The 13,496-nt window shown below is 39.5% G+C and overlaps 1 protein-coding gene across 9 annotated transcripts in view; it reads left to right on the forward strand.

Annotated features, from left to right (window-relative positions):
• TLN2 (talin 2) overlaps positions 1 to 13,496 on the forward strand; it is a 224,626-nt gene that overhangs the window by 153,857 nt on the left and 57,273 nt on the right. For all 9 annotated transcript variants that reach the window (XM_072871155.1, XM_072871160.1, XM_072871154.1 and 6 more), the window contains 8 exons: positions 13 to 152; positions 4,178 to 4,271; positions 7,316 to 7,405; positions 8,554 to 8,676; positions 9,988 to 10,131; positions 10,321 to 10,482; positions 11,616 to 11,756; positions 12,952 to 13,133. In XM_072871155.1, the coding sequence (XP_072727256.1) occupies positions 13 to 152; positions 4,178 to 4,271; positions 7,316 to 7,405; positions 8,554 to 8,676; positions 9,988 to 10,131; positions 10,321 to 10,482; positions 11,616 to 11,756; positions 12,952 to 13,133 (1,076 nt within the window). The remainder of the gene's footprint in view (positions 1 to 12; positions 153 to 4,177; positions 4,272 to 7,315; positions 7,406 to 8,553; positions 8,677 to 9,987; positions 10,132 to 10,320; positions 10,483 to 11,615; positions 11,757 to 12,951; positions 13,134 to 13,496) is intronic.

The raw sequence follows: 13,496 nt of genomic DNA on the forward strand, positions 1-13,496 counted from the left end.
GTGGCTTTGCAGACTAAAGAGGACCAGATTCAAGTAATAGGTAACCTCAAGAGCATCTCTATGGCTTCCAGCAAGCTGTTACTAGCTGCCAAGTCTCTGTCTGTGGATCCTGGAGCTCCTAATGCCAAGAACCTCCTAGCAGCAGCCGCAAGGTAAGGATGTGTTCCTTGCTTTAGGTTTTCCGAAGATATTTGCTTTTCTCTGTGACATTTATAATGTGTTTATATATTCTTCTGCTATTGACAGTTAACTGAGTGGTTGGAACCTGCAGTTCTATTTAAATGAAAGTAGGCTGGAGGAAAACTGCTTATTTTGGAGTGGTTCCTTAACTGGCATAACTTGTTACCCTTGGTGGAAATAAGAACCAGCAGTTGAAGATTTGGTCTGGTTTTTGAAAGGGACTAGTGTGTTTTACTTAATGCTTTTTTACCATCTGTGTTCTGACAAGGCAGTAGCTAACAGCAAGCCTCTCAATCCCTAACAAAGAAAAGAAATTGAATTATGTTCTTATATAGAATGTGCTTAAAAATTATGTTGTGGCTACCTATCACTAGCACTGTGTATGTGTGTGTATGATCAAGAACACTTGAAAGCTTTAGATGCTATGTTTATTTGGTGGAAAATACCCTTACTTTAAGGATCCTGTCAACCATACCCTGAATGTCATCTTGTGGACCCTGTTTCTCAGTCAAGGTGCTCAGTGTTTATGTGAAAAATAACAACACATTTCGGTGTTTGACTGGATAATCGCCTCTCCTTCACTTTGTCAAATCCTTTTCACAATTTTTTTTCTGAATTAACTTTTTATTCAGTTATCTAAGTTTGTAAATGGAATGTTCAAATATCAAACTGGAAGGGGACTGCTGAAGGACAGATAGACATCACACCTAGAAATGTCAACATTAAATCAGATGAACTCCTGAGATTGTGTGGATGTGACTTATAATACTGTCTTCCAAAATGTTTACACCCACAAAGATTAGCCTAGAGAGGAAGTGAGTCAGTTAAGACTGTTACTTCCTTGGGGATAATGTAGTTGATGTTTGTCCTGGACCTTGAAATCATCCCTTTCTAATAGCAATAACTTTATTTTTAAAAAATAAATCCAGTCCTTTAATAAAGGTCTTCTTAAAGAAGTTATGCTACTTTACTTTGTCATATTTGTTAAAAAAAAAAAAATATTCAAACATCCATCTTGTCTCCCCAGAAATAAATAGCTTCTAGGAAAATTGTAGGTAATCAAAGGCACACTGCTTAAAAGTGAAGGAGTTGCATAAGCTTTTGTTATTGCTGCAGCATCAGACTGCTACCAATTCTGCTTTTCACTTGAGCTATTCCTGTTTGGAGCGTAGACAAAGTTAGTGTCCCCAGTGAAGCCCAGCTAGTTTTTAGTTTCTGCCGGGCTGGTATTCCCTCTGTAGAAGCATGTAATAAAAAAAGGGAGACAAGCCATGCAGAGCCGTTAGATGTTCTATTTTGCCATGCTGTTAGCATGTGTATGTTGTGTCTGCATGCATAACACTTTACATAGACATCAGATAACCATGAAAAGTAAACACTATCGATTCTCAGTTTGTGTTTAAGACACTAAGGAGACACCGTATTTCCCTTCTCAAATCCTCTGTGGCTGCTTGTGACAAGCTTGCCAGGGCTCTGTTCTCTTTCCCTGCTATGATATGGTCAGGGTCAAGTATTTTTACTTTCTCTCTCCTCATGAAAATGAAAAAAGAGGCACAGCTTCCTTTGGTTCCTGTTTATAAGATGGCTTATCTTCTCATTTTTCTCTCATCTTCTATGGTACTGTGAATAACCTTCTTGTATTTTCTTTCCTTTCTTCCCCCTTTGTTCCTGCTATAATAGACACTCGAACTTTTTCAGTAGCTTTGGCCTCCTTGTGGTGACATTTTTGTTGACTTCCTCTGACAGTTTCGTAGGAGTGCAACAGTGGCTGAGTTCCCTGCAGGATCCAAGTATTTATATGCTGTATTTGATGAAAACAAATGTGGCTTTTAGAGTCCTAGCAGTCCTTTCCCACTCTGGCGTTGGTGTTTGAGGGGCCACCTTCCTGGTTCTACTGCTTCCAAATAATTTTAAAAGTAATGCTTGTACATTGGGTGTGTTCCTGGATCCCAGTACCTGGTGTGTAGTAATGATATTCATGAGACCACATTGCATCCTCTACAAAGCTGACAGTTCTAGTCCATGATCAAGTTTGGGTTTTTTTCTTTAATCACTGATATTCTCTGAGTAAATGTACATTGTATTTCTTAGATTAAAATCAACAGCGGACAAGATATTCTTGCAAGAAGTTTCTCTGGGAGTGAACAGAACCTTCCATTTTTGCCATCTATTCATAAGTCTGTATGCAATGACATTTTTCGGATGCATAGAAATCACTGATGTTCAGGAGGCTGAGAATCCATCATTTGTATTGATGTTATGTTGGTGAAGCCTTGCATGTTGTTCTTCAGAGACAGGTAGTAATTGTAAAAATATTTGTGTATATACACACACATTGACTCTGAGAATATCAATGATTAGTTATAGAAAAAAACAAACTTGATAACAGACTATATAAATATATAGCAGGACTACGTGTGTATAATACAGTATGCCAGACAGGACACCAGACATAGATATGTAACAGTCCTAAAAGGCAGAGGAAGTCAGGAAAAATGGCTCCACAAGGACACCAAAGCTACTGAAAAGAATAGGAGTCTTAGTTAAACAAATAGGTCTATTAGTTTCCATTCTTTTTGCCCTGGAATTAAACATAAAACCTGGTGTATATGTAATAAGCACATCCTGTTTCCTTTTGTAACAGTATGATATTGTCCATCTAGGTAATCATGTTATTGATGTTACTGATCATGTTATCAAGTGCCAGTTTTCTTAAAGAGAAAATAATCCAGATGCCATGCAGAGTTTTCAGGGCCAGAGGAAAGCATATTCTCCATACACTCCGATTTTACTCACCTTCTAATTTGCCATGAGAAACAACACAAAAAACTTGCATTCCACTATAATGTCACACTACAAGCTAAGTTTCTGCAAATTGGTGACAACATGCCTAGCTATAGAAAATGATTGTTGATTAATAACAATGAACAGCAGAATTCTACTTCCTCCTGCAAAGCTTCCTCTTCTAGAAGCTACTTTCCTGGGTGGTTAGCTGTTAGTCTAAAATGAATGTAGTTATAATGAATTTTGCTTAATATCAGAGCATTCCTCAGAAACACAAATAGTGACCATATTGTGTGTCAGATTGAGCCTATGTTCAAGAGCACCAGAACTGTGAACTCCCATAGAAACATAATGCAAAAATATCCTGTTCTCTGTGGATTTAAACTTAAGGGAGCTGATGCATGTTGACTCAGGGAATATCAATGATTAGTTAAAGAGAAAAATAACCAACTTGAAACAGACTATAGAAATATATAGCAGGATTATATATGTGTGTGTGTAATACAGTATGTCAGACAAGGCACAAGACTTTGCTAGCAAAGGGTATATAACTTTACATTCAAACATTTTTTGACATACTGGCCACTTATTTCTGTGTCTTTTCAGACTTCTGGGATGCTAGTTGAGAATTGATTCAGTTAATATCAGACCTATCAACTAAGTTATGTCACTGTGCTAGTGTAGTGGGTTGACCTTGGCCCACTGCCAGATGGTGGCTTGCCCTTTCTTAACGATGTCTTCCCAGGGGTGCCACCAGCTTGGCTGCTGGGCTCAGCTGTGTCCTGTGGCGGGTCTGTTGGAGCTGTCTGGAACCAGCAGTGCCTGGCATGGGGCAGCCCCTGGCCTCTTCTCACAGAGGCCACCCCCACAGACCTTGCCACAGACACCCAATACACTTGTTGCTGTGAGATAAAGCTTCTGTTTTTTCTGGACTAACTTCTCAATTGTTTGCACTGAAGGGATAGATTTTCAGGTGTGAATCACTATCAAATACTTTAGTGAGAATGTTTTTGCTCCTATGAAGCTTGTTAAAGAAGAGGTCTTTAAGTGAACTGTTTAACATACAGTTAATCCCCAAACACTGAAAAGAAAAAATGTAGTAGAACATCAAAGTTTTAAATCTTTATGCAGCATATAGTTAATGAAACAAAAGTTTTAATTAGAGGAATAGTTTAACTTTAAAATACACCTTTTTTCCTCCTACTCTCCCTAGAGCTGTGACTGAGAGTATAAACCAGCTCATCACGCTGTGCACCCAGCAAGCTCCCGGGCAGAAGGAATGTGATAATGCACTCAGAGAACTGGAGGTATTACTACATTTCAAAAGTTCTTATGAATAAAAATGGGCCCCAAATGTTTGTTTTCTTTCAGCTTTTCTAGCTGCTGTCACTGTCTTCTCACTTGGTATCTGTGGCAGGGGTTTTAATTGCATACAAGATAAGCATAGAACCTCTGTGAACATCTTGTAGTTTTGGCCAGAATGAAATTTGCTGCCCTGTCCCCATCTCCTCTTCCCTGCCTCTCAAAAGGTACAGTTCAGTCCTTATTATCCATACTTACTGTGAATTAAGGAAGAATCATGACAAGATGGACAGTCCCACTACCAGCAGTGCACTAGAAGGAGCTGCAGTATCTTGATTTTCCTGCTTATAAGATGGTGTTACTGATATCCCACTTTAGGATGACATTTACCATCTGTTAACCTGTCGCTCCCTGCCATTTCTTAGTGTAGATTTTTGATGCCTTGTATCTGCTTTGTCACAGCCAAGCTGATACGACAAGTGTGTCAATACAGGTTTTTGCAAGGTACGTTCTGGTTCATGAATGAAACATTTGTCTGGCTAAATAGTGGGTAGCAGGTCAGTTGAAAGACCTAATTCTAAGGCTGTGCACTGATCACAGAGACAGCTGCTTACAATAGTAGGAAATAGCATCTTTTAATTAAACTAGATGTTTGTTTGCTGTCAAGGTCAGAATATCAAGGGATGACTGGCCTGTGTAGAGAACGTAAAACTCCTTCAAGCTTTTTATTTCTACCCCTTTCTACTCCTTTATTTCTAGCCCTATCAAAAGGATACGAAGGTCATTGCAGTGCATTCCAGGATATTGTGAGCTTTTGTAATATGCAAGTCCACAGTCATCATCCCAAAATATTGGTAGGAGTTTGCCTAGGAGCTGCTTTGTACTTCTGAATTCTTAGCTTCTTGAGCTCAGAAGTGTTCTCCCCTTGGTGGGGAGTGGCAGCAAGTCCAAATAATAGAGAAAACTGGAAATTGGGCTGTAATGTAATGGCTGCCTGAAATCACTGCAGAATGTAGGGGTGGAGCAAGCAGGGGGAATGCAGCACTATTTCTCAGGACTTCCTGAAAGGGTAATGGGAAGAGCTGCAACTAATCTGCCAAACAGCAGGGATGTGAAAGGTCAGAATTCCCAGCTAATGAGCCACAGAAAACTGAGAGCTCCAGGCAGAAATGTAGGGCAGAACACCCTTAAGGAGCCATGGCAGAGGGTTCTGTGCCAATAGTATGGCTTGCATGGATTGCAAGCAGAGCCCAAGAAGGGCAGAAGAAGATCTGTAGCATCTTGAACTTCAGGAAACATTTGCCTGAGAGGGACAGTTAGGTGAGAAAGGCCTGGGTGTATGAAATTAGATTAATTTCTGAGAAAAGGGAAACTGAGGCAAAACTACATAGTCCTGAAACCAGACTGGAGGCAAAACTACCTAGTCCTGAAACCAGACTGGAGAGTGGTATCAAAGTGACCTGAGGAACCTATCAAATTTTGGGGAAAGCATTTTTAGTAGTCTTAACTTTCAATTTCTCTTTACAATGATTAAGCTCTTACCTCTTCCCTTCATTTTCCAAATTCATCGCCTACTATTTCTAGTCTCCCCAAGGCTTCTTAAAAGTACTAAAAAGTGTTTTTTCTGTAGACAGAGTGTGTCTCAGCTTGGATTTGATAAGACTGTTGGTATGCTCTGTAGTCTTCCCTGGAGACTCTGGAAAACTGTGTTTAGAGGGGACCTTATTGTATGACCTCCAATGCGATAGCTAAACTTGCGCAGAATTTCAGCTGAAAGGATTAACAAAGGTGTTACAGTAATAGCAAACAGATGTCAGTGGGAAGTTGTGCTGGCTTGTGTTTCGCTATTCTGTTCCCTTACGTTCCGAGGGCTTCTGTCTCCATAGTAGTGCAAGTACTGCAGGAACATTGTTTGTTTTACAAGTTGTTATTTAAAGATGGAGCACAACAATGAAGAGTTGCTGCAATGTCTGTGAGAACTGAGAAAGAGATAAAAGGCAGCTGGAAACTGTTTTCTAGATATGACTTCTTCCTCACATCACCTTGTTCTCCCAGTTTAATTGCTGTAAGAATTTAAGTTAGACTGTAGCTTTTAAAAAGCAATAGCTGAGCTGTTAAAAATATTGTAGGTGTGTCAATGTTAGGAGTTTAGTATGAGAAAAGTCTGAGGGTTTAAAATCATGCCTAAATTTCCTTCAGGTGGAAGGCAAACATCAGATATATATGTTAGTATCTTTCTATAGTTACTGATTTCATTTTCATCAGAAAGATTAACAGTCTTTTGTACCTGGTGTTTGGCAGAAAATAGTGTTCCTCCAAACGGAAAAGGCATATTGCAGATATTTTGCGTATAAGATAATTAGTCTCCTGCATTTTACAGCTTTTTACAAGTTTTGTTATCTAAATGCATTGATTCTTCTCAATGAATATGAGACTGACTTTCATGTTGTTATTTCCAGAAATCAGAATCACCTCAGAAAAAGAAATTAAACCCAACTAGTATATGTAGTTTTCTGGCAGAGGGAGCTATGTTGGTGGAATCTGTTGACAGTAGTAAGAGGCAGGCAGGTGGCTGACTTGCACTTAGTTTGGCAGCCCTTTGTGTCTCTAGACAGTAGTCAACAAATGGTAGCTGGTTTTCCTATCGCTCTTGTAATTCCATTTATGAAATGTAAAATAGTACTGAAAACATGTATTAGACTGTTGACAACTGACAGAAAACCAGACTACCTCATGTCAGCCGAGCATTGCTAACTGACCTTAAATCACTCCTCACAAACACAAGGTAAACCACATTAGCCTATACTTCCAACAGATTCGTGGTGCACAATGTGTAGTTACTGCAGTTCAGTTAATGTAAGGTAGCATTTAATGTGTAGCACACTCATCTGTATATGAGCCCTCGGTGAGTGTGTATTTTTGTCTGCTTGCTGGAGACAAAAGTTGTAAGATTACACTGGTATAAGCAGGATAGTTGTGATGGTCTATGATGTTATCAGCTCAGTATTTCAGGCTCTGTCAATAATCAGAGTATCTTTCATTATTTCAGACAGTTAAGGGAATGCTGGATAACCCCAATGAACCTGTGAGCGATCTCTCATATTTTGATTGTATTGAGGGCGTAATGGAAAACTCAAAGGTAATTTCCTTTTCCCACCTCTCTGCCAATTGTAAAGTGTGTTTTGATTATTGGAAGTTTCCACATGCACATCAAACATGTTAGAAACACAGCATGGTGTTTATAGCTAAAATGTATGCTGCATTCCTTGATAAAAGTCAGCCTGATATAGGTCTCTTAGAGGTGATTTCAGTTTTTGGTCACTTAGAAGGCATATTGCCTCGGTAAGAAGTTTTTAATTAAGTGACTGGTATGCAATGCCGTTAAAGTTTCTCTCCCCCTCTCCCTTCCTCTCCTGTGAATTAGACAGCATGTCATACTTTCGTGATATATTTTGACTGCAGCTATGTTAGGACGGCCCAAAGCGTAAATGGGAGGCTTGGCAATGAAATATTGTTGTATCGTTCTGTGCAAAACAGCTTAGAGAAATGCCTGAGCAGTCCAGATATTCCAGCACATCAGAAAATCTGTGTGAAATCTCTTAAGTTATTTTTAAACATACCATGCTATACATCTTTCTTTGAAGCTTTGCTTTTGGTGTCCTTATTATTTGATGTGTTGGAATTGTCTCAGATCCTTCCTTCTCTAAAAGAGAAAGTGCTTAATGGATGTGCATGTCATCTTGCATCTAATGCTCTACTGCAGTCAGGTCTTGTTTTGAATTTTAAAAGAAAATAAACTTAATTCAGTGGGAGACACTGTGGGAATTCATGTGTATTCTGACATTCAGATGGTTCCAGCAGACTAGATGCAATTTCATTTCCACTGAGTTTCAGTAAGTTTGGGGGCAAAGAAGATCCCAGGTGTGTCGACAGCAGCTGTGGGATTGGTTGTCATGTTCTGCAGTCTGTGAAATGTACCTAGCGCCAGACGAGCTGTGATGACGAGTGGATGATAGCAAAAATAATGAGGGTTAATTCTGTATCCTCGTAGTCATTTGCGCTACAATAGTGTTTATGCACTGTCAATCCAGTGTTGATCCGCATGCCTTATCCCTTATGCCACACAGAGGAACGAGCCCAATTCAGTGAAGTCGTTAACTAGCTAAAATTTTTGGAAGCCAAGTCAAAGAGGTTTGTTGGCCAGAACTGGCTCAAGGCCAGGAAACACTTGCCTTTGAGTGGCAGGGAAGCATATTGGGAAGGTAACTTTCTTTTTTAATTTCTGAGGTTCTTGGAGAATCAATGGCGGGCATTTCCCAGAATGCAAAAACTGGGGATCTTTTAGTCTTTGGAGAATGTGTTGGAGTTGCATCCAAGGCTCTTTGTGGCCTCACAGAGGCAGCAGCTCAGGTAAGCTACTGAAGTCTGTAACGCAAGTATATGTTTTAATTTTTTTAGAAAGCTCATATTGTGCATGTGTAAATCTGAGATTCATTTCCTTGTGGCCAAACAAATGATGACCTTGTACTATGCGGCGTGTTCTGTGTAGATCCACAGAAATTGTGCATACACTGCTGTACATTGTGGAAGCAGCAGAGTGCAATAACATGCATATTTTATAAGGAAGGGAAATGACATCAAGAAGGAAACTTTTCTGGGGATAAAGCAAATGTCAGAGCTGCAGCGTATGGAATTCATGTTTGCAGCTCAAGCTCTGAACTATTACATCATAGAGAAACGCAGAAAAAACAGCCACAGTTAAAATTAATGGATCAAGTTTGACTTAGTTTGTAAAAATTCATAAGGAGCACTACTAAGTTCAGAGATTTTAAATAATAAGCAACCTGTTTCGGCTCTTCAGATACTTTTGGAATAACTGAAATTCTTAAGCTACTACAACAAATATAGTGTGGAACTGGTCGCTGTGGTTTTATCGATCTGATAACTGGGTGACTTGAACTCTTGAAAGCTGATACAGCCTCTTCAGTGAAGGATTTGGCTGTGCGGGATCATGCTTTGCATCTGGAAACCGCTTCTTGATTTCCCCAAATATGGAATGTCTCAGTCCGGGCTTAATCTCCTCCACATCTAACCTGCATTGCCTTACTTGGCATATCAAGGTGACAGATAGTTGTATCTGTAATGGAAATTCATCAAGAAATCTTCAGATACTGTTTTGACAGTTCAGACAATTTCTCCTTGTTGAGAGGCATAAAACTTTTATTTAGTTGAGAAAGAAAGTAAGTTTGGCCATCAGACATCTTGAGCTGCAGTGAGACCAGCAACTGCAGACTTGATGGGTCCTACACTCAGCAGTAGTGCATTTGCTGTGAATTGGTTTTCTAGTCAGGCTTGACGAAAACCCTCACCACCTCCAACTGTGGCTAATCCAGTAAATAATTTGCTGATGCTTGTGACCATTAAAGCTCTTTCCATTGGCTATGCAAGTGAAAAATAACGTTTCCGGGGATACCAGCTGCTTAAACAGTGGAGAGTTTTGTTTTGACTAAATACATTTCACAAGTCTAAAGGGTAAGTGTTCTTGGTTTCAGAGAATGCTGGAGATTTATTACTAAAAAAAAATGGTAATAGTACTTCACAGTATAATTTCTGGATAATCTCTGACCACCATGTGGTATGACATATGGCAAGCTTATCAAAGAACCAAGACGGATTTAGCATTGTTTCTTAGGATTGTTTTCTTCCTTTCTCCGTTTCTAGGCTGCATACCTGGTTGGCATCTCAGATCCGAACAGTCAGGCTGGTCAGCAGGGTCTTGTTGACCCAATTCAATTTGCCAGAGCCAATCAAGCAATCCAGATGGCTTGCCAGAATTTGGTAGATCCAGCAAGCAGCCCATCACAGGTGATTCCAGAGGACTGCAGTGAGGCAGTCATTGTTAGGACATGTGACTTCGCTTTATTTGTGACCAAGCAAAGGAGTTTTGGTTTGAAACTGTTGCATGGCTTTGAACTCCAACTTTGCAGAGCTAGAGTATAGTAACTGTTATGCTCCTTTGACAATCTGCTTGGTTTGTGCCATCTATTTTTACAGGTATTATCAGCTGCCACAATTGTGGCCAAACATACTTCTGCTTTGTGCAATGCTTGTCGCATTGCTTCATCAAAGACAGCAAATCCTGTTGCCAAGAGACACTTTGTGCAGTCTGCCAAGGAAGTTGCAAACAGCACTGCTAACCTGGTTAAAACTATCAAGGTACAAATGCTGCTTAATTGTGCTTCCTTCTTCCTTTGTGTTTTTATTTCTTTTTTTTTTTCCCTGTTGAGACAGAATCAGAACAGTTAGAAATATCTTTTTACCTTCTGTGACACGTATGGTTTAAGAAATCATTAATTACATTTTTGAAGACCTTAACTGGAAAACAGGTTCAGTGGTATAACTGTGTCGTAGTCAAGATGGAAAGAATAGGGTAATACTAGTGTTAGGAGAGACAGCTGGCCCATCCAGTATGAGACACCTCTGTGTTGATGTACTTAATGAGCTTGCACCATGAGAATAATTTGCAAATAACTGAATGTGAAGGTTTTTAATGGTGTTACATTGCTCGGTATCTGGAGGTTCGTGGAGGTATTTCTGACAGCTTTACCATGTTTATAAAAGAAAAAATAGAAACAAATAACACTGGGGACCAAACAGAAGCCATTTATGTTGCTGCTGTTTAATAGTCTCCTGTTAATAGTAATCTTTTATTTTCCAGATACCTGCCTGCAATTTGGCAGGTAACTTTTCCTCATGCAAGCAGAAATACTACTTGTCAAGCCGTAGAGGACTTAGGATTCTAAACCCTTCTGGAAGCCATTAGCTGGTCTGCTACTGAAAGTCTTTTAAAATAATTAGGCTCTTAGGACTGGAAGGTTCTATTACATTACAGAGAAGGTCCTTCATATTGAAATCTCTCCTATGAGATTATGAAAGCGATCAGTTGACTTATGTGAAAATGAGAGCAATAAATTACTGGTTTGCTTAAAAAAAAAAAAAAAAAAGAATTAAAACAGCCTATAGGAAAGAACCACCTTGTCAGCCACTTCCACACTTTGGAGCATGAGGTGCTGAGACACTATTTATGAGAGTCACCAGAGTGCAATGATAGAAGACCTTTATTTAGTCTTGTGAAGCAAAGCAGCAGTTTTGAGTTTAGGGTCAATAACCAGCTAACTAAAGAAACACATGCTTAAAGGATCACATTCCTTGCATCAGCCTTGTTTGTGGAGGAACTCTCACATGTCATAAGCACACAACAGTTTAAAGCTATGAAGAGTTAAACCATCTTCCTTCAATTTTGCAAAGAAACCCATTCAGACAGAACTCAATCATGATTTAATTTCCAGGCCCTGGATGGTGATTTCTCTGAAGAGAACCGCAACAAGTGCAGAATTGCTACCGCACCTTTGATAGAGGCTGTGGAAAATCTGACAGCGTTTGCTTCAAATCCAGAATTTGTCAGCATACCAGCACAGATCAGCACTGAGGTAAGGCAGGATGTTGCACTTCCACCCTGAAAAATTTGAAAATGTTTAATTAATCATGTGTTGGGAGAGAGGAAGTGAGTTTAAAGGCTGACCCCGAAATGTCTCTGTGTTCCTGGGTGTACATAGGGCATTCTCCTGTCTTTCGCTTAACCTCTGACCTTGAATTTTGCACCAGTAGGATAAAACTACTTAGGCTGCAGTAAGCGCTGCCAGTCTCCTGTTAGTAAAGTGATACAGTACAGGTGACTCGCATGTCTTGTTAGCTGGATTCTTCCATGTGATAAAGTAATAAATATCCCTTTTTCCCTCAAGAGCAGTTTTAAAAAATGGAACCTAATTAGTTCTGAAAAGGACTGAAGGGACGTCGCTGGGGTTTTTCCCTTCCAAAAATGATTAAGTCATGATGACAAGGAGGAGGTTTTCTGGGAAGAATAACTTTCTGTGGGCCTTCTGTATTTTTTCCTGAGTTCTCCATCCTCAACCCCTGTAACTACAACAGAATAGTATTTAAAGTAACTAATAAAGGGGTTTTTTTCGGGGGGGGCTGGGGGGGGGAAATAATATAATAAATCCTTCAAGCTTCATAAAAGCTTGGAAGTAGAGGTCATGTATTGTTACTGACTCTCCAACTGCTCCTTCCTGCTTTTGGCAGCCTCCGTTCCAGCTGGCAATATCAGGTGATGCAGTAACTGTTGCAATCTTAAATTTGTGGCACTGTAACTGAAATTTAAGCCTGTCCTCTAGGGCTGTGGTACCTGGGTTTACCAGATTACTGGCAATAAAATAGATACAGAGATGATCACCCAATTAGAGTGTCGTAGTCCAACTAATTCCTTGGAAAAGAGCACACTTGGTTGGATCTTGCAAGTTTTGTGACAAATAGAGTTTATTTTCCATGATATGTCCGTAGTCTATGATTAGACAAGTGTCATTGTTTTCTCCTGTTTCTCAGCTGGATGGTGCCTTTCTAAACTTGAAAAGTGTTTCTTAAGTATGTTACAGAGGAAACAGTTGGACCGTGATGATTTTAGTACTATTTCCGTCTTGACTGTCTGTGAATACGATAGTATGATATGAGAAATGATAATGCCATTTTAATGCTGTTAATTAAACAGATTTTTAGGAATAGAAAGTGTGGATGAACTCAAATAATTATTTAAATGTTCTTTGTGTTCTTGTACCTTTCTGACCACAGGGATCACGAGCACAGGAACCAATTCTAGTTTCTGCTAAAACAATGTTGGAGAGCTCGTCTTTATTGATCAAAACTGCTCGTTCTCTGGCTATCAATCCAAAAGACCCTCCTACATGGTCTGTACTAGCTGGGCATTCCCATACTGTCTCAGATTCTATCAAGAGCCTAATCACCTCTATCAGGTATGTCTTCTGTAGTAACTTTTTTGTGTCCACATTTAAGCCGTAATAATTGAGCAGCCATTCGTAAAGAATAATACCGTACAGCTAGTAGCACTGTGGTATTTTTTGCTAATGGAAATTATTTATTCTGTGATGCACAATATCTCCCCAGCTATGCTGGGTATTTAATCATAATTCATGACTGCAGCACTCTGCAGCATAGGGTTGTTCTTTGTTTGTATTCTGTTCTCCTTCCGTGGTCCACCTCCGATTCAGTTTAAGGTAAACGTAGTAGAGAACACTGTAGAATAAAAAAAATGTAGCTAATATTACCTCCATTCAGATCACATACCAACATATTGTGTGTGGAAAACAGCATTTTTT

Source organism: Ciconia boyciana, chromosome 8 (assembly GCF_034638445.1).
Source record: "Ciconia boyciana chromosome 8, ASM3463844v1, whole genome shotgun sequence".
Taxonomy (NCBI): Eukaryota; Metazoa; Chordata; class Aves; order Ciconiiformes; family Ciconiidae; genus Ciconia; species Ciconia boyciana.